General features: G+C 41.6%; 1 protein-coding gene across 6 annotated transcripts in view; it reads left to right on the top strand.

Annotated features, from left to right (window-relative positions):
* The first annotated feature begins 417 nt into the window (after positions 1-417).
* SLC44A3 (solute carrier family 44 member 3) overlaps positions 418-20063 on the top strand; it is a 92061-nt gene continuing 72415 nt past the window's right edge. For 4 of the 6 annotated variants that reach the window (XM_036832798.1, XM_036832789.1, XM_036832820.1 and 1 more), the window contains exons 1-5: positions 418-523; positions 1007-1114; positions 4495-4637; positions 6827-6963; positions 7888-7981. In XM_036832798.1, coding sequence (XP_036688693.1) covers positions 497-523; positions 1007-1114; positions 4495-4637; positions 6827-6963; positions 7888-7981 — 509 coding nt within the window. In that variant the 5' untranslated portion in view covers positions 418-496. The other 2 variants (XM_036832839.1, XM_036832830.1) reach the window with 2 other exon arrangements.

A 20063-nucleotide genomic window follows, 5' to 3' on the forward strand; every position in this document is an offset into this window, starting at 1 on the left:
GACTGGGGATAACGGTAGTTTCTGCCTTTTTGATCGTTTAATAATGCCTTAAAGCAGTTAAAACAGAATCAGGGGCAGGGTAAGGGCACTCACCTGTTAGCTATGTAGATTAATTCAGCACCCCACCCTGGCCCGCCCTCTGGAAGGGTTTGTTGAGACTTTCTCGGCTTCCTGCTCACTGCGGTGGCCGCCCGCTCACTAGGCCCCAGAGAGGACGCGCCCAGGGTCGTGGCGGGGCCAGCGCGGACGTCGCGCTTCAGCGGGCGACACGGGCTTCCCGGGCGCCGCACCGCGCGGAGGGTGAGGCGGGCGGCCCGGGTGCTCGCGGCGGCCGGGGGCCCCTCGGGGCAGCGCCCGGGGCGAAGTCCGTGGCGCTCGAAGGCGGCCGCAGGGCGGCGCTGCGCCCCTTCCCCCCGCTTGACTGCCGGGCCCCGGGCCGGCCCGCCGCGGGCTCTGCGTGGGCTCCCAGTGCGCGGCCCCTGGGGCGGAGCGCAGGATGCAGTGCCTCCGCGCCGAGCACCTGGTAAGGCCTGCGCCTGGCCCCGGGGGAGGGACCGCGGGGGAAGGCTCGGGCCCCTCCAAGCACCGGCCCGCCCGGACGCTTCCGCCTCCCCGGACTCCCTCAGATCAATACCCACCGCTCCCCGCCCCCCCCCCCCGCTCCCGGCGCCGCCGCGTCCTGGGGGCACCTGGCGGGGAGGACCTCGAACCCCACTCCTGGGGCAGAGGCGCGGGAGAGGCTGGCCGCCCAGCACCAACTTGGGGCCGCCTCTAGGGGCACCTCCAGGTAAGGACTCGGCGACTGGGACCTTAACATCCGCTCTGCACAGGACAGGTGTTTCAAAGGCTCCATGAGAGCTTCAGGCGGCCACGTTTTTAAAACAAACAAACAAAAAAGGAATGGGTTATTCTGAGCAGTCTTCAAGTAAGTTTCGACTCATTTTCCAGGTTGGGACTTATATGATTATCCTCTTTTCCTCAATACTCTTCTTTCTTTTTCTGGAAGGTTTCCACGGAGAGAACCCCCAGGCAAAGACAGTGGCGACCTCAGATTTATAGGAAATGCACAGATAAGGCCTGGTTGTTCCTGTTCTTTCTCTTTTGGGCTGGTTTGGTAAGTGTGAGCGCCTGGCAGGGAAGAGACCAGAGTATGTGTGTGTGTCCCGAGATAGCTGTGCCCCAAATGTAAATCGCGTCCCCAGGGCCTTTCCTGGGGAGAAGGCTCCGGGTGGTACGAGGTTGAAGTTTGTGCTTCAGGGAGCGATCTATCTGCCAGTACTGCAGGGTAAACAGCTGTTCTCGTTAATTCCTGTCAGGTGTCTCAACCTCCTAGGCTCGGTAAATTGGAGAGCCTGGCTTATTGCCGTGAGTCACGTTCTAATGCGAGACTCTGAGAACCACCGTTTGCAGTGGGATTGTTATTTAATAGGCCAGTGTGTGTTCTCTTATTATCCCAGCTCACTGAGGGGAAGTTCTTTTACCATCTCATCTCAGCCCCCCAAATATTGATAAAATGTTCCTCCAACAAAGGGAAATCCAGTGTAAGCCTAGAAATATCAATAAATTCTTCTTACTTTAGCTGAGTGTAACGCCCTCTCCGTATGTTGTGTTTAGCAGCTAATAGGTAAACAAGCCTTTGCTATAAACCCTCTAGTTTGATAGGTAGTGGGATTCCCCCTTCCTACTCTGGTTTCCAGGTGTGTCTGATTGATGGTAGACCTCATCATGCTGTGCCATTTTTGTCCTGGGAGGGTCTCTTGGAAGCTGAATCTTGTAGCCTTTGTACTTACGTTAGAGTTGTAGGTAACAGCAGAAAAAAGCTCACTCAACTTCTTCAAAGATTATGTTCATGAAATCATCCATTCCAGACTGAGCCATGCTATTTGCTGCATGGTAAATGATCAATCTATAAAGCTCGACAATAGCTATCACATAATTACCTCTGTTGAAAGAAAACAAATTTGAATAAACCCTAAAATATATTTGTTCTTCTTTCCAAGTAAGAAAGGCATTTATTCAGTTGTTGACTTACCGACTGGTTTCTCACAGGCAGATGGGTAACAGGCACAATGGAAGGTTGGGCCTTAAAGGCATAATTGAATGTCCTGTGTTGCCTCTATTATGACCCTTGGAGCTCTTCTCTAGGAGCTGCGAGAAACTGTACCTACAACACCTCCGCCTAAACTTGCCCACAGATGCTGGTATTTCTCTCTGGATCTGCTATTGTATAAATGCAGGGAGCAGCTGTTCTGCCAGTACCTGGCAGCTTTGAACTTGGGCTGTTAATGATCTTCCCTAGCCCCTCTACAATTCAGACCTAGTGCAGCACTACCAAACCTTCAACCAACGGCTTTCTGGGGAAAGGATTTGTAGATGGCCCATCACAGCCTGAAGAATTAAGAACCATCTGAGAGGTGGTACAGAGCTAGAAACTGCTTTAAATTTATATGTCCTTTGCAAAATAAATCTGAAATGCCCACATTCTCTTTACTATATTAAATTTGAATAATGATAGTTCTTCCTTAGGTGACTAGCTTTTAGTATCTTTGCAACATTTTTTTAATCACAGCTGAGATAGTAAGGAGTGTTTTTTCTGCCTCTCTGCTGTTCGGCTTTCTGGTCTTTCCTGTGACATCCTGACCAGTGACAAGGCACATGTGGGATGGGATTATTGATGGTGCTGCCCTGAGTCAGGGCTAGACAAAGGAGGTTTGGGGTGAGGGGCCAGAATTATGAGCAGGGACAGTCTATTATAAACAGAAAGAGTGCCAGCCTTTCTTTATATGTGCGTAAGACACAGAACAGAACGGCTCAAATCCTGGACCATCTCTGCCTCTACTACCTCTCCAGTGTCCTCTCCCACCTTGCCTTTTCTTACTCATCTTTCAAGACTCCTTTTTCCAGATCTCCCGCAGTACAGTTGACGGTGACCTCCTTGATAACCCCACCATAACTGCTATAAACGCCTACTGTTTGGAATTGCAATTGTGTGTTTGAAATTGGAAAAAAATTTTGATGGTTTAAAGTAGTAGTAGTATGACAGGGACTCAGGATTACCCAAATCTGTTCCCCCCAGAAACCCCCCCCCAAAAAAACCTTCCACTCCTCCCCACAAGCTTCCCAAGGGGGACGTTAACATAAAGAATGCTGATAAATGGGAAATATCACTTCATTATTAGATCTCTGGTGAGCCGGGCAGAAGCCCAGGACTCCTTTCCTCCCTCTAAGTCCAAAACCAATCAGGATCTGACCACACTCCAGAAGGAAGGGCAGGAGGGGAGCACCCGGGGGCTGGGTCAGCCTATCACGTCAGCCACATGGGCCCATGGTCACACCCAGAGCCACAGTCTCAGAGTAAAGGGTAAGGGGTCTGTCCACCGGCAAGGGTGACCCACTCGTCCTGGAGTTTGACCTCAAGACTGAGGAAGGAGGTGCTGGCGGAGTAGGAGGGGCAGAGAGCCTCCTTCCCCAGGAGGTCAGCTGTTTATAAGCCCTGAGCCCTGCCTGTCTTCTAAGCCGAGTTCCTCGGGGGGCAGGGGTTCGGTTGTGTTTGTTTCTATGTCCCTCAGCAACAGAGTCTCTAGCACACACTGGGCACTTTAAGACTGTTATTTTGATTCCTAAATTAGTAATGAATGTAGAGTATCTGAAACATATTTGACTATGGGACAATGTACCTTTGGAACATATGGTACCAGTGCTATATATTCCAAGTATTAAATGGTATTCTATGCATTGTAGATTGAGAAACTTACAACACTAAGCTTATGTTATGGGAAGATACAGACTCAATCCGAGTAGAGGGCCCGTCAATGCATATTAAGGGAACAGTCGTTTGAGCTGAATATTTTAAATATTCCACATTCATCATTCCACATTCAAAAGTGACTAGAGACTGCATGATGTTCTTGTCCAGCAGAATTCCTGAGATTCTTTATCTTGTGTATTTTTAAGGACTTACTCCAAAACACCATTTTCTCACTTGTTATGGACAGAGGGTTAGAATCCCCTAAATACAAGACAAAAAGAAGAGTTGGGGGAAGGGAGTAGGAGGAGAGGGAGGTGGAAGGAAGTAAGGGTTGGACGGATGGCTAGAACCTCAGGGAAGACAGCATAGCCTTGCTTATGACCTTAGATAAAACAGGAACCTCAAGTGGAAAAAAATTGAATTATACTGGTGAACTTAGGCCAAGAAGAAAAAAATGACAGACTCTTGGAGAAGAAGGTGAGAAGCACAAACTGGTGAGAAAATAGAGAGGAATCTGCTTCAGTGTTTTAGAATGTCCTCCCTCCCTAACCTGTTAAAGCGCGTACTAGAGGAGGAGCGCGCTACCTGCTCTGATTTGCTGGTATTACTGATGAAGGAGGAAAGGGCAGTGATGCTGGGGAGATTCGTTTCCACCCGGTTCCATTTTATACCAACATCCAAGGATGTGGGGGACCGGTTTCCAGCCCTTGGCCAGGCTCTCATGGCGGCTACTTGGGTTTTGCCAGGTGTTCATCATGGGCTACTCAGTGACGGCTGGGGCCACAGGAAGACTCCTCTTCGGCTACGACAGCTTTGGCAACGTGTGTGGCAAGAAGAACTCCCCAGTAGAAGGGGCCCCTCTTTCGGGGCAGGACATGACCCTAAAAAAGTAAGTTTTCAAGTAAGTCCCCAACCTGCAGAGGGGCTAGATTTCAAAACTTTGTATAAATTAGTCGTTTGAGCCTGGAAACTCTTTTCCCACTCAAAACTCTGTCCGCCCAACTCATGAGAGGGAGGCATGTGTGTGGTAGTAAGGACACAGGTTTTAGAATCAGCCAGTCCTGAATTGAAATTGGGCAGAGTACTTAACCTCTCTGAGCTGAGTTTTCATCTTTTTAAAGTGGTTATTAGACCCACCTCACAAGATTGTTTTAAGGATCCACTGAGACACTGCATGAGCTAAGGCTTAATAAATGTTAGTTGTCACTATTATTATCCATAATGTATCAGAATCATGTTACTAATTATACACCATCCACAGTATTGTTTCTATGTGGAAATACCTGAATCCCACCTGGGAATGCTGCGGACCTGTGTCCCACTCCCTCCCCAGCCTACACTCTCAGCTATGGCACTCTCAGCTTTGGTGTCTCACTTTTCTCCCACCGACTCCAACACAGAAACAAAAAGGGGAGAGAAGAGACAGGAATCCCCTGAGGGGAGAGAAATCCCTGGCCATGATTTTCTAAGATGGATACAGCTTTGTGATAATTTCAAGACTTGATAATCAAAAGCAGCTCCTAGGAAAGAAATCTTAAAGGTCTAGATAGGTCCTGAGTATAAGTTTGGAATCACCAAACACAAATCTCCGACCAGGCCTCCTCTACCCCTGAATTTGCTCTTGAGGAGGGGGCTTTGCACTGCTGAACATGGACTGCCTGAGGGGCATTTCCCCCTGCACTTGTGGGTGTCACTCACAAAGAAGACAGGAGAGGAAGGGGCTCCCCAGATGCACCTGTGCTCCTGTTTAGACATTGTATTCATAATGCAATGCTGGGAAATAGTCATCCTCTTTGAAATGAAAAATACATATTTTATTATTCTCAATAGCCAAAAGGTAGAAGCAACCAAGTGTCCATCAGCAGATGAATAAATAAACAAAATGTGTATATATATATACTGGGATATTGTTCAGCCTTATAAAGGAAAGCAATTATGACACGTTACAACATAGATGAATCTTGAGGATATTATGCTAAGTGAAATAAGCCAGTCACAAAAAGATATTTTATGATTCCACTTATATGAGATATCGAGAGTAATCACATTCATAGAGACAGAAAGTAGAATGGTGGTTGCCAGGGTTTGGGAGTGATGAATTATTATTAAATGGGTACAGAGTTTCAGTTTTGCAAGATGAAAAGAGTTCTGGGTGGTAGTGATTGCTGCACAGCTATGTGAATGTTCTTAATGCCGCTGCACACATAAAAGCTTTAAGATGGTAAAATTTTATGTGTATTTTACTACAATTTTTAAAAATTAATAAGTAGAATAAAGTACGTATTTATCATACACCTACGAAATCTGTTCCCCCATCTCCTGTAACACCACCCACCTTTCTCCCAACCCCAATTGTAGGGAAAAGAAGCTTCTGGCACCCCTTCTCCGGTCCCTCCCCTGGAGGACTGCCTACAGGGCTCTTGGTCTGACATTCCTGTGATCTCAGCAACCCGGATAAGTGTAGGGCATGGGCCTGAGAGCTGCCACTGCCAACCAGCATGTGACCCTGTTAATGTCAACAACCAGTTTTGTTCTTGTGCCCAGTGGCTGGGCAGCTGCAGCAGGAAGGGTCTCATGAGTTTCCTGTCTCTAACTGGGAGGCAGGGGGAGGGGCAAGCCTTTAATTCACAGCCTCGGCCTCCTCCTCTCCACTTCTCACTTCCCTGGGTTCAGCTATTCTCTGAGGTATAGTTGAACACTCTTGGGTACAAATATGCTTTCTGTGGACTTCATGAGTAGTTCATGCACTGGCCTCACCTCGCAAACCAGGGGCAGTTTAATCAGTCCTTTCCCTTCCTCAGTGACTTCCTCCCTAGTGTTATCAACATCCCAGAAAATGCTGAATCTGGCAAAGGGAAGTTTTGTTAACATTTGAATATGATTCCCAAGCTGCACAACTCCATAGATGAACCCAGGTAGGCATAATACATGTTAAATTATGTGGAAGTATTTGATGATGAAAGTTTGCCTTAATTATTCCCACATTTGATGGCGTGTGGATATTTTTAAGTCCCACAATCAAACTCAATGACAGGAAATGCTCTACGACATTCTTCTCCTGTTTCATTTGTCTCCTAGACATGTGTTTTTTATGAATTCCTGCAACCTGGAAGTCAAGGATGTGAGGTTCAGTTCCCCCATTCTCTGTGTGTCCAGCTGTCCTGAAGAGCAGCTTAATACCCTGGAAGAGGTCCAGCTCTTTGCAAACACTAGTGGTAGGTACCGAGGGATGGGGTCACTCTTCCTTCTGAGGCTGGGGACCACGGCAGGGTAACCTGTGCAGACCTAGATAACTTGCCCTGCCCTGGCTTTCTCTGCAAAACTGGAAATTGTCCTTCCTGTGGGTGCCTCTCCTTGTGTAGAAAGGGCCATAAACATTTTCTCCTGAGCTGTTCAATTTCATTCAGGTTTATCTGGAATTCATCTGAAACCCTAGCTGTTCTCTGCTCACTGCCAGGGACTGGTCTGCGGTAGAGAGCGGGAGGAGACAGCAGACATTTAGGGCCCAAAGGCAAGGTCAGATGGAGGTCAGAGAGCTCTGTGCACTTGGCACATCCAGTCCTAGAGAGGCACCCACAGGCTTTGGGTTGAATTGCCGACAGGTATGTTCTTTCATTAAGATGTTCGGGCCATGGATAGTTTCACTGACCAGTGGGATAGCCGTTAAGCTGTTCCAAAAGCATTTGTGTAACTTGCTCTGAGCCTGCTTTTCAGATTTATATTTTAAGCATTAAATAAGCAAAGGAAAGTAAAAAGAAATTCGAGACAACCCACTGCAAATTTCATCTGCCTGTGAAATGGGGTGCCAGAGTTTTAAAAACTGTTTGCAAGGCTGGGTTAAAAATATGAAGCCTATATAATAACTCATCTTCCTATCGTTTTAGTACCAATCATATAACTTTCAGTTTCGAATTTGGCATTTTGGAGAGAGAAAAAGAGAGGACCTAACTCGATCTCAGTTTTGATGCTGATTCTTTTTGTCTTAGGTCACCCAGAGACCTGTTTTCTAAACCTGAATGATTTATTCTGGTTTTTTTTTTCCCAGTTTGGTAAAATGACTATGGTTTCCTTACTGGCTCCCCTAGAAAGATAAGCACAATGTAGGAAGGTGGTACAGTCTGTGTGTCTTCTGCTTCCAGGGTCCTTCCTGTGTGTTTATAGTTTGAATTCCTTCAACTACACCCAGAATCCAAATGCAGACTCGCTGTGCCCCAGGCTACCAGTTCCTCCAAGGTAAAAGCTTCCATACGTTTTCCTTATCCATTAACAAAAGTTATTGGGTACTTGGTGGGAGGCTGTTACTCTTCTGGGTATCACAGAAAGCAGCGCAAAGGAGTTATCCGGTAGAGCCCCTGCCTGCAGGGAGCTTACAGTTTACAGAAGGCCAGGGATAAACAAGGAGGGGCTATTTGCAATATACATATTGGCTTAGGACTATGGATTAGAAACCAGGCTAAATAAGGAGAAAACTCAACAAACAGTAAAAATACACGTAGTCTTCAAATGACAACCCTGGAGCTAGCAAAAAGTACTATATGAATTATTACCAAATGAATGATTTTATAAAGTAGTTGGTGTGTTTTTTCTACTCCAGCTATTTATTATAAAGTAGAAATCATTTACTTTTGCTTTTTTATTGCAACCAGACATTGTTAGTTTTTTTTAGCTCTAGATTTCTCCCTAAGAAACAGGCCTTGGTGGGCAAGGCCAAATGGGTCCACACCTTTCTTCTCAATGAGAATAGAAAACAGGTCCTTCTCAAGAACACCACTCAGCGAACTGCTTTCAGCATCTTATTCATCCCTATCAACTAGGGCAGTACTTGGCACAGAGGAGGTCCCCTGTAATTTAAGTTGTAATGGTGAAGCAGTAGTTGCACTGCCATGGTAAATGGCTCACGTGTGAGCCATTGAGAAGACTAAGGGGAAAAATGCAATTAATAATCATTGCCACCATCAGGATGCTGAGATGTACTGAAGGAGGACTTGGGTTTATTTTGCATTACCATTCTTTTGAAAATTGTACATATGTTTACAGTGAATAAGACCTCTGTGCAAAATCCCTTCAAGATAATGACAATTTAAGTAGAACCAAGGCATCATGCCAACCCCCTACGATAGTGTTCATCAAACTCGTGACTGGGATTCACAGTAAGACATGTATTACATCACAACCCCAGTATACATACCTTCATACATACTTCTGTATACGGAACAGAAATAAAAGTCTCACAAAACAAGAATTCCCCTTACTGCATATGATTCACACTAATAGTTTCTATTCTATTTCACTTTTTTAAAAAGTAATCTATTTCATAATCTTCTAACAGGTTGCAAATGCAACTTGAAAAATGCTGAGATAGCAGGTGCTAAAAAATCAGATTTTAACAGAATAGGAGGAAGAACATAGTTAACCATCCTTGTGCCCTTCTTTTCTAAAATAAATACTTTGTGTTATAAGTAATTGAAAGAGAATTATTTCCAGAGGAGAATACCATATCATTTTTCTATAATATCTTATTTTTTTAATTCTGATTTTTGTTAGATGTCATAAACATGTCTCAGTGAAACATAACTAAATCCAGGGGAAAAAACCCAAAAATGTTGTAGTAACTTGAAAGAAAATTATTTAACAGGTGGAGAGAAGTTTTTTTTAACTTTGTACCCTTTGACCAACATCTCCCCTTTTCCCTCCCTCCCCTGTGGTGACTACCATTCTCTGCTTCTGTGAGATTAACTATTTTAGATTCCACATATAAGTAATGTAGTGCAGTGTTTGTCTTTTGAGAAGGATTTTTTAAAGAACACTATTTGTAACTGGACCTGCAGAAGGAATTGAAAGAGAATAGAATTTTTGAGGCTGTAATTTAACCAGAGTTGGATAAACTCTCCTCTTACTATAAATGGGATGGTAACTGTAATTCCATGGGAAGCTTATATCTTGATATTGATGATGATAACAGCAAACATCTATTGAGCTCTGATACTTGCCCGGTACTTTTCTAAGCTCTTTACGTGTATTAATTTACTTGGACCTCATAAAACCTCTGTGTTGTAGATATTGTTTCAACCCTATTTTACAGCTGAGAAAGCTGATGCAGAGGTAGGTTAAGGTTGCACAAGTGGAAGAGCTGGCATTCAAACCCAAACAGCGTCCATATTTGTTCCTATAACCCAAAACAAACAGTCAGGACTTCGTTGGTTTTATTCTGCCTGGCAAATGGCCTCCTTAGGCCCACACCAAGCTTGGGGGTGGGGGGCGGGGAGGATGGTGCTGTACCCTGTGTCCTCGGGGCACCATCTTTTCTACCACTCAAGCCGATCCTACTCCTTTCACCCCTTAAATGCAGACCTTTCCAACACTAACTTTTCAAGTGAAGACAAAACTGCTGATTGACTGGCTTTTCTTGGATGGAGTTAGGGAGATAGAAATAGGCTCGAAGGCTCCATTTCCTTTTCCTACACAAGCAAGTGGTTGTTTTAAGATGGAAATTATCATATTTATCATGGAAGAGCAGTGCCAAGAGTGAAAAGCTTGAAAACATGAGAAGTGTGGCTATACGGCCAAAGCACATTTTCTAAATACCTCTTTTTGACTAAGCCAATTGTTTCTTCTTTCTGGGTTGGTCACGTGAGGTATAACATACCCTTTTAGAGCAATGACTGAATATCAAGAAGATTTGTATACCTAGGAATGAGCTTCTAAGAGCAGTGAAAAAATACTGCAGAAGATAACAAGCAAGCATATCTTTTTCCTTTTGGTGTTCTGTGTAATATTGTATTTTGAGTCCCCCATATATTTAAAATGTAAAAGGCTTGGGCTTTTCCTTCCAGTAAATTCTGTTTCTAGCCTCTCACGTTGGTGCCTGTGCATGTCACTGCATTGTTTGCTTGAATAAATTCCATATAGAGAGTCACCTAAATATACAGTCAGCTCTCCAAATTACTTCCAGCATATCTGAGTGGCTTTGCTGGTGGGGAGAGGAAAAGCAGAAGTGGAGAAGAAACCGCAGTTTGTGGCCAATAGATGCATCTCCTGCCCCAGCTAATGAGGTACTCCGTAGGCAGCTACCTGGTCAACCACCTACCAGCTAGCTGGTCACCAGGGGTGACCCACACTTTACATGCCTCTCTCCATCACTCTCCGGGGTAAGATGGGTCATTCTTTACCAGTACAGGGAAGTTAAATGCCTAAAAAGCACCATGTTTAACAAACTATGTTGACAAAATTAAGGTCTTAGGGAAAATTATGTTTGGGGCAAAATAAAATGCCATTGAATCTATATATCTGAACTTATTTTTCAGAAACACTAAATGAAAGTTCAGAAAACATTTTCTTTCAAAACAATTCAGATTCTTTGGTATTAAGACTGTTTAGTAAAAGCAAAGAAAAAGAAAATAGAGGTTTAGAAGTTGGAAAGCAGGAGGTAAAATTATTACTCTGTAGGTGGTAAGAAAATTAACTGAAAAGCTACAAATGACAAGAAAACTTTGGTGGCAGGGAACAAGATAAATATACTGAAATCTGTAGCATTCATATGTTTTTTGAAAAGACTCCTTTTACCACAGCAAGAAAAAGCACCTACAAAAACACAAAAGTGCCTAGAAATAAATTTAACAAGAAATGTACAAGAGCCACAGGAAGAAAACTTTCATATATTCCTGAGCTACAAAGAAAGCTTGAACAAATCAGAAGACAGAAATTGTTCTTGACAGTATGACTCAACATTATAAAAATGTTACTTCTCCCTACATTATTAAGATGTTATTTCTGCCTAAGTTGAGCTATAGGTTTATCATGATTAAAATAAAAATAATAGCAGGATTTTTTCAGTAGCTAGATAAGCTGATGTAAATTTGCAAGGAAAAAAGTTTCTTAAATGGCCAAGAAAAATCTCAAAAAGAAAAACAATGAAGGAAAACCAGCCCTTCCAGTTTTTAAAACAATGCTTAATAATTAAAATGCTGGGTACTAGTTCATATGTAGAAAGATCAGTGAAAGATATTATATAATCCAGGAATAGACCCAAATTCTATAAGAATTTAGTAAATGATAAAAAAAATGGCATCTAAAATCAGTGACAAAAAGATGGACTATTCAATACGGAGGTTGGGACAGCTGGGTAGGCATCCAGAGGGAAGAGCTGGGTCTATACCTCGTGGCTTATATGGATAAATTCCAAATGGATTAAAGATTTTAACTTATAAAGTGAAACCAGGAAGTACTAGAAGGCATGGGAGAATTCTCTTATAGCCTGGAAGTAAGGAAGGCTTCTAACCATGACTTAAAACTCAGGAGACATAAAATTAAAAATTCATTGACTAAATTAAAAACAAGTATTTCTGCATGACAAAACACTAGAAGCAAAATTAACAGGCAAATAAGTTGCTATTCATATAAAAAAGATTAATCTCTAATTTATGAAAGGTCTTACTAGTCAACTTTTAAAAGACCAATATCTCAATATAAAAATGAAACAAGAATATGAATAGATGCTGCAGAGAAAAAGCACAATATTTTTTAAAGATACTAAAAAAGAATGAACCTCCCTCACGATAGGGGAAATTCCATTTAAGACTCTAATGTTTTCACCCCATAGACTGGCAACATATTAAAAAAACACCCTTGGCAGGAGTGTAGGGAAATAGGCACTTCCATACAATGCTGAGGCAGGATCCTAAGGAGGGTAATTCATCAATATTCATCAGTCATGAAGGTACATACATTCATTAATTTTTTATTGAAGTATGGTTGATTTACAAAATTGTGTTAGGGGACTTCCCTGGTGGCACAGTGGTTAAGAATCCGCCTGCCAATGCAGGGGACACGGGTTCGAGCCCTGGCCTGGGAAGATCCCACGTGCCGCGGAGCAACTAAGCCCGTGCGCCACAACAACTGAGCCTGCGCTCTAGAGCCTGCGAACCACAACTAATGAAGCTCGCTAGCCTAGAGCCCGTGCTCCACAACAAGAGAAGCCACCGCAATGAGAAGCCCGCACACTGCAACAAAGAGTAGCCCCTGCTCACCGCAACTAGAGAAAGCCCACACGCAGCAACGAAGGCCCGATGCAGCCAAAAATTAATTAATTAATTAATTTTTAAAGCACTCTTAAAAAAAACAATATTGTGGTAGTTTCGGGTGTACAGCATAGTGATTCAGTTATTTTTTTCTGATTATATGTTGTTATAAGATATTGAATATAATTCCCTGTGCTATACAGTAAATCCTTGTTGCTTATCTATTTTATGTATAGTAGCTTGTATCTGTTAATCCTATACTCCCTTTCTCTCCCCTTTGGTAACTGCAAGTTTGTTTTCTATGTCTATGAGTCTGTTTCTGTTTTGTATATAGATTCATCTGTATTATAATATTTTTTAGATTCCACATTATAAGTGATATCATATAGTATTTGTCTTTGTCTGGCTTACTTCACTAAGTATAATATTCTCTAGGTCCCTCCATGTTGCTGCAAATGGCAGTATTTCATTCTTCTTTACGGCTGAGTAATATTCCATTGTATGTATATACCACATCTTCTTTATCCATTCATCTGTTGATGGACATTTTAGGTTGCTTCCCTGTCCTGGTTATTATAAATAGTGCTGCTATGTACATTGGTGTGCATGTATCTTTTTGAATTAAGAGTTTTCATTTTTTCTGGTATATACACGGGAGTGGGATTGCTGGATCATATGGTAGCTCTAATTCTAGTTTTTTAAAGGAACCTCCATACTGTTTTCCCTAGTGGCTACACCAATTTACATTCCCACCAACGGTGTACAAGTGTTCTCTTTTCTCCACACCCTTTCCAGCATTTATTATTTGTAGACTTTTGATGACGGCACTTCCAACTGGTGCGAGGTGATACCTCACTGTGGTTTTGATTTGCATTTCTCTAATAATTAACAATGTTGAGCATCTTTTCATGTGCTTGTTGGCCATCTACACTTCCTCATTGGAAAAATGTCTGTTGAGTTCTTTGCCCATTTTTTAATCCAATTGTTTATCTTTTCAGTATTGAGTTATATGAGGTATTGGTATATTTTGGATATTGACCCATTGTCAGTCTCATCATTTGCAAATATTTTCTCCGAATCCATAGGTTGTCTTTTCATTTTGTTGATGGTTTCCTTTGCTGTGCAAAAGCATTTAAGTTTAATTAGGTCCCATTTGTTTATTTTTGCTTTTGTTTCCTTTGCTCTAGGAGACAGATGCAAAAAAATATTGCTACAATTTATGTCAAAAAGTGTTCTGTCTATGTTTTCCTCTGGGAGTTTTTTAGTATCTGGTCTTACATTTAGGTTTTTAATCCATTTTGAGTTTATTTTTGTATATGGAGTTAGAGAATGTTCTAATTTTATTCTTTTACAAGTAACTCCAGTTTTCCCAGCACCACTTATTGAAGAGACTGTCTTTTCTCCATTGCATGTTCTTGCATCCTTTGTCATAGATTAATTGACCATAGGTGTGTGGGTTTATTTCTGGGCTCTGTATCCTGTTCCATTGATCTATATGTCTGCTTTTGTGCCAGTACCATGCTGTTTTGATTGCCGTGGCTTTGTAGCATTGTCTGAAGTCTGGAAGGGTTGTACCTCTAGCTTTGTTCTTTTTTCTCAGTATTGCTTTAGTAATATGGGGTCTTTTGTGGTTCCATATACATTTTAGGATTATTTATTCTAGTTCTGTGAAAAATGTCATGGGTATTTTGATAGGGATTGCATTAAGGCTGTAGGTTGCCTTGGGTAATATGGCCATTTTAACATTTTAACAATATTACTTCTCCCAATCCAAGAGCATGGGGTGTCTTTCCATTTCTTTGAATCTTCTTCAGTTTCTTTTTCAATGTTTTATAGTTTTCAGCATATAGTCTTTCACCTCTTTGGTTAATTTTATTCCTATGTGGTTTTTTTTAATGAGATTTTAAATGGGACTTTTTAAAAATTTTTGATATTTTGTTATTAGTGTAAAGAAATACAACAGATTTCTGTATACTAATTTTGTATCCTGCTACCTTGCTGAATTCATTTATTAGTTCTAGTAGTTTTTGTGTGGAAATTTTAGGGTTCTCTACATAGAGTATCATGTCATCTGCAAATAGTGACAGTTTTACCTCTTCCCTTCCAATTGGATACCTTTTATTTCTTTTTCTTGTCTGATTGCTGTGGCTAAGACTTCCAATACTATGTTGAATAGAAGTGGTGAGAGCGGGCATCCTTGTCTTTTTCCTGAATTTAGTGGGAAAGCGTTTGTTTTTCACTGTTGAGTATTGTGTTGGCTATGGATTTGTCATAAATGGCTTTCATTATATTGAGATATGTCCCCTTTATACCCACTTTGGTGAGTGTTTTTATCATGAATGAATGTTGAATTTTGTCAAAGTTTTTTGCATCTATTGAAATGATTATGTGGTTTTTGTCTTTTGTTAATCACATTGATTGATTTGTATATGTTGAACCTTTCTTGCAACCCTGCAATTAATCCGACTTGATCATGGTGTATGATCCTTTTTATGTATAGATGGATTTGGTTTGCTAATATTTTGTTGAGATTTTTGCATCTATATTCATCAAAGATATTGGCCTGTAATTTTCTTTTTTGGTAGTGTCTTTGTCTGGTTTTGGCATCAGCGTGATGGTAGCCTCATAGAATGAATTTGTGAGTGTTCCTCTCCAACTTTTTGGAATTGTTTGAGAAGGATGGATATAAGTTCATCTTTACATGTTTGGTAAGATTCTCCAGTGAAGCTGTCTGGTCCTAGACTTTTGTTTGTAGGGAGTTTTTTTTTTTTTATTACACATTCTATTTCAATTCTAGTAATGTCTGTTCAAATTACCTGTTTCTTTTTGACTCAGCCTTGGCAGCCTGTATGTTTCTAGAAACTTTACCATTTCTTCTAGGTTGTCCAATTTGTTGGCATATAACTGTTCATAGTATTTTCTAATGTTTTAATATTTCTGTGGTATAAGTTATTTCTTCTCTTTCATTTCTTGTTTTGTTTATTTGGATCATCTCTCTTTTCCTGTTGGTGAGCCTGGCTAGAGGTTTGTTGATTTTGTTTATCTTTTAAAAAAACTAGCTCTTGGTTTTATTGATCTTTTCAATTTTTTTATCTCTATTTTATGTATTTCCTCTCTGATCTTTACTGTTTCCTCCTTCTGCTGACTTTGGGTTTTGTTTGTTCTTTTTCTAATTCTTTGGGTGACTGGTTAGGTCTTTTATTTGAGATTTTTCTTGTTTCTTGAAGAAGGCCTGTATCACTGTGAACTTCCCTGTTAGAACTGCTTTTACTGCATCCCATAGATTTTGTAAGGTTATATTTTCATTTTCATTTGTCCCAAGGTATTTTCCAGTTTCTTCTTTGATTTCATCATGGCCCATTTTTTTTTGTTTGCTTTATTGGTTTTTTTTTTTAGTAGGATATTGTTTAGTATTTTCCTCTTTTTCTTTCCGTGGTGGATTTCTAGTGTCATACTCTTGTGGTCAGAAAAGATGCTTGAAATAATTTCTAACCTCTTAAATTTGTTGAGGCTTGTTTTGTGACCTAGTACGTGGTGTATCCTGGAGAACATTCCATGTGCGCTTGAAAAGAACGTGTATTATGGTTTTTTTGGATAACTGGTTTATTGTGTCATTTAGGACCTCTGTTGCCTTATTGATTTTCTGTCTGGATGATCTGTCCATTGATGTCAGTGGGGGGTTAAAGTCTCCTACTATTATTGTATTCTTGTCCATTTCTCCCTTTATGCTTGTTAGTATTTGTTTTATGTATTTAGGAGGTCCCATACTGGGTGCATAATATTAAAGAGTGTAATATCCTCTTCTTGTATTGAACCCTTTATCATTATTTAATGTCCTTCTTTGTCTTTTTTTATGGCCTTTGTTTTAAAGCCTATTTTGTCTGATATGAGTATTGCTACCCCTGCTTTCTTCTTGTTTCTATTTACATTAAATATATTTTTCTATACCCTCATTTTTAGTCTGTGAGTGTTTTTTGCCCTGAAGTGAGTCTCTTGCAGGCAGCATATTGTAGTTTCTTGTTTCTTTTATTCAATCTGCCATGCTATGTCTTTTGAGTGGAGCATTTGGTCCATTGACATTTAAAGTAATAATTGATAGGTATGTATCTATTGCCACTTTAATCCTTGTTTTCCAGTTGTTCTGTAGTTCTTCTTCATTCATTTCTTCTTCTTTTTGTTTTTCCTTTTGTGATTTGATGACTTTCTTTTGTAGTATGCTTGAGTTCCTTTCTTTTTTGTTTTTTGTGAATCTATTCTGTTTTTGATTTGTAGTTACCATGAAGTTCAAGCATGTTGACCCACAACTATATCTATTTACTTGCTTTAAACTAATAGTCATTCAAGGTCAAACACATTCTAAAAGATCTACATTTTTATACTCCCCCGCCCTCACATTTTGTGCTTTTGATGTCATATTTTACATCTTCATGCTTATCCTTTTCTATTTATTGTAATTACAATTGCTTTTACAGTTTTTTATTGTTGTTTAATCTATGTACTGGCTTATTTAAGTAATCTTCAACGCTTTTATATATTTGCCTTTTCTATTATGATTTTCCCTTTCCTATAAATTCTTGCGGCTTTTCTATTTAGAGAAGACCCTTCAATGTTTCTTTTAGGGTAGGTTTAGTATTGCTGAATGATTTTTGTTTTTGCCTGTCTGGGCAATCTTTATCTCTCCTTCTATTCTAAATAATAATCATGCTGGGTGGAGCATCCTAGGTTTTCCCCTTTCAGGACTTTGAATATATCTTGCCACTCCCTTCAGGTCCTGCAAAATTTCTGCAGAGAAATCAACTGATAGCCTTATGGGGGTTCCCTTGTAACTGACTCTTTGTTTTTCTCTTGCTGCCTTTAGAATCCTCTCTTTAACTTTTGCCATCTTAATTATGATATGTCTTAGTGTGGGTCTGTTTGGGTTCATATTGTTTGGGACCCTCTGTGCTTCCTGCACCTGGATATATGTTTCCTTCTTAAGGTTTGGGAAGTTTTCAGCCATAATTTCTTCAAAAGCAGTTTCAACCCCCCCACCTTCTCCTTCTGGAACGCCTATTATGTGTAGGTTGGCACATTTTATATTATCCCATAGATCTCGTATGTTGCTTTCATTTGTTTTCATTTGTCTTTCTATCTGCTGTTCTGATTGGGTGATTTCTATTATTCTATCTTCCAGTCACTTATTCATTCTTCTGTGTCATTTATTCTGCTATTAATTGCTTCTAGGTTGGTTTTTATCTTGGCAGTTGAATTGTCTCTTTTTGATTGGTTCATCTTTATAGTTTCTAGCTCCTTGTTACAGCGATCTGCATTTCTATCAATAATCTTTCTTCATTCAGTTATCATTTTTATTGCCAACTTTTTTAACTTGGGGTGTAGTGGATTGGAGAGGTCTGTTTCATTGTTTGTTCTTTCAGGGGATTTTTCTTTTTCATTTAATTAGGAGTAGTTCCTTTGCCTTTTCATTTTATTTAACTTTCTCTGTTTTTATAAATTTAGGAGACACAATTATCTACTGTGGTCTTGAAGGGGTGTTTTTATTTGGGAGCGTCTCTGTGTAGACTGTGCTTGTCCAATGTCTTTGGTGCAAGTTGCTGGTTTGGGTATGGCTGCCATCCAGGTCTTTCCTCAGAGTTTGCTGGCCATTATCCCCTTGATAGGAGGTGTAGTTTGTGTTGTAGTTTCTAGACCCTGTGCAGGGTATGAGGTGGGGCTTCCCTTCTGCTCTGTGGCCATTGTCACCCTGTCAGGGACAGGGTCTGCTCCCCAGTTGTTGGATTAGAAGCCCTGAAGGTCAGGTTCAGTCAGGCTCTATTGCCCTTGAGTGCGTGCCCCACCCCTAGGGAGGTGAATACTAAAGCAAGTGAGGCCCGTGCGGTCACAGAGGACCTGTGGACCCCCATGGCTCTGCTTAGAAGCAGCCCAGGATCACATCCCTTTCTCTGTTGTGTTCATCCCAGATCTAGGGCAAGGCTGTGGTGTGGAGTGGGCTGGGGCTGCAGGTCAGGATGTTGTGGCTGCAGGAGTTTAGGTGTCTGTGCTCCCGCCTGCCATCTATGCTGCTTCGGTGCCAGTTTTCTACCAGGACCTGTCTGCCCCAGGTCTAGGGCTAAGCTGTGGTGTGAAGTGGACTTAGCTGGGGTGCTCTCACTGGGAGATAATCTGCTACTCCTGAATGCACTGACAGTGGCCATCACCGCCCCACCCGGACCGCATTCCAGGCCCTCTGGGCTGTCTCTGTGTAGCTAGATGAGTTCCCAGGGCCTGTCTGCCCTAGATTCAGCCCTTAGCCTCTGTGTGCTCTTGTGGCACCTCCCTGTGCTCACCCTGACAGTGGCCACTATGGCTCCACTTGCCCCATCCATGCGCAATGGCCTCTGTGGCTTCACCTGGATCACACCCCAGGTGACCTGGTCTGGTTCTGCATAGCTAAACTGAATCTTTGCCCTGATCTCACAGCAGGCTGTGGTGTGGAGTGAGCAGGGCCAGGGTGTTTGCCCCTTCTGGTTAAGAAGTGCGACGAGGCCGCAGCCACCCGTGCATAGCTCTCTCCACCCTGATTGTCAGCAAGACAGCAGTCACACACTCCTTGCAAGCAGAGTCTAGGCTTCTCTAGCCCTTCTGTCTGTCACAGCAGATTTTCCAGCAGGAAAGGGGGCTTGTCTTCTCCACACAGGAGCCCAGGACTCGGATGCCCAGATTGTGGCTTGGCCTGCTTGCTTCTCAGGGGCACAGGTCCCAACCCAGTGCCTTTTTTGTCCTAACTGGTTATGTAGAAATCTTTCTTGCAGCCTTGGTGGTATAGGAGTTCTTCTGCTGGTTTCCGGTTAGTTCTCCATGAGAATTGCTCCACATGTAGATATATTTTTGATGTGTTTGTGGGGGGAGGTGAGCTCCACATTCTCCTGCCCCACCATCTTGATCCCCCTCCCTACATTCATCACTTTTTAATCAAGCATTTCTACTTCTAGGAATTTAATCTTCAGGTATACCTGTACCAGTGTGAAATGACATTTGTATAAGGTTATTCACTGCAGCATTTATAATAGCAAAATAATTAAAGCAATCTAAATGGCTTTCAATAGAGGGCTGCTTAAATAAATAATGGTATATCACTTAATGTAACACTATTTAGCTCTTTTTTTTTTTAATAAGAGACTAGCAAGCTGGGAATAGCTGAGAACTTTCTCAGTCTGATAAAGGGCATCTATGAGAAATCTATAGTTAATATTATACATAATGGTGAACTATAAAATGCTTTCCACCTAAAATTAGAAACAAGGCAAGGATATATGCTCTTA

The sequence above is a fragment of the Balaenoptera musculus genome, chromosome 1 (genome assembly GCF_009873245.2).
Source record: "Balaenoptera musculus isolate JJ_BM4_2016_0621 chromosome 1, mBalMus1.pri.v3, whole genome shotgun sequence".
Lineage (NCBI taxonomy): Eukaryota > Metazoa > Chordata > Mammalia > Artiodactyla > Balaenopteridae > Balaenoptera > Balaenoptera musculus.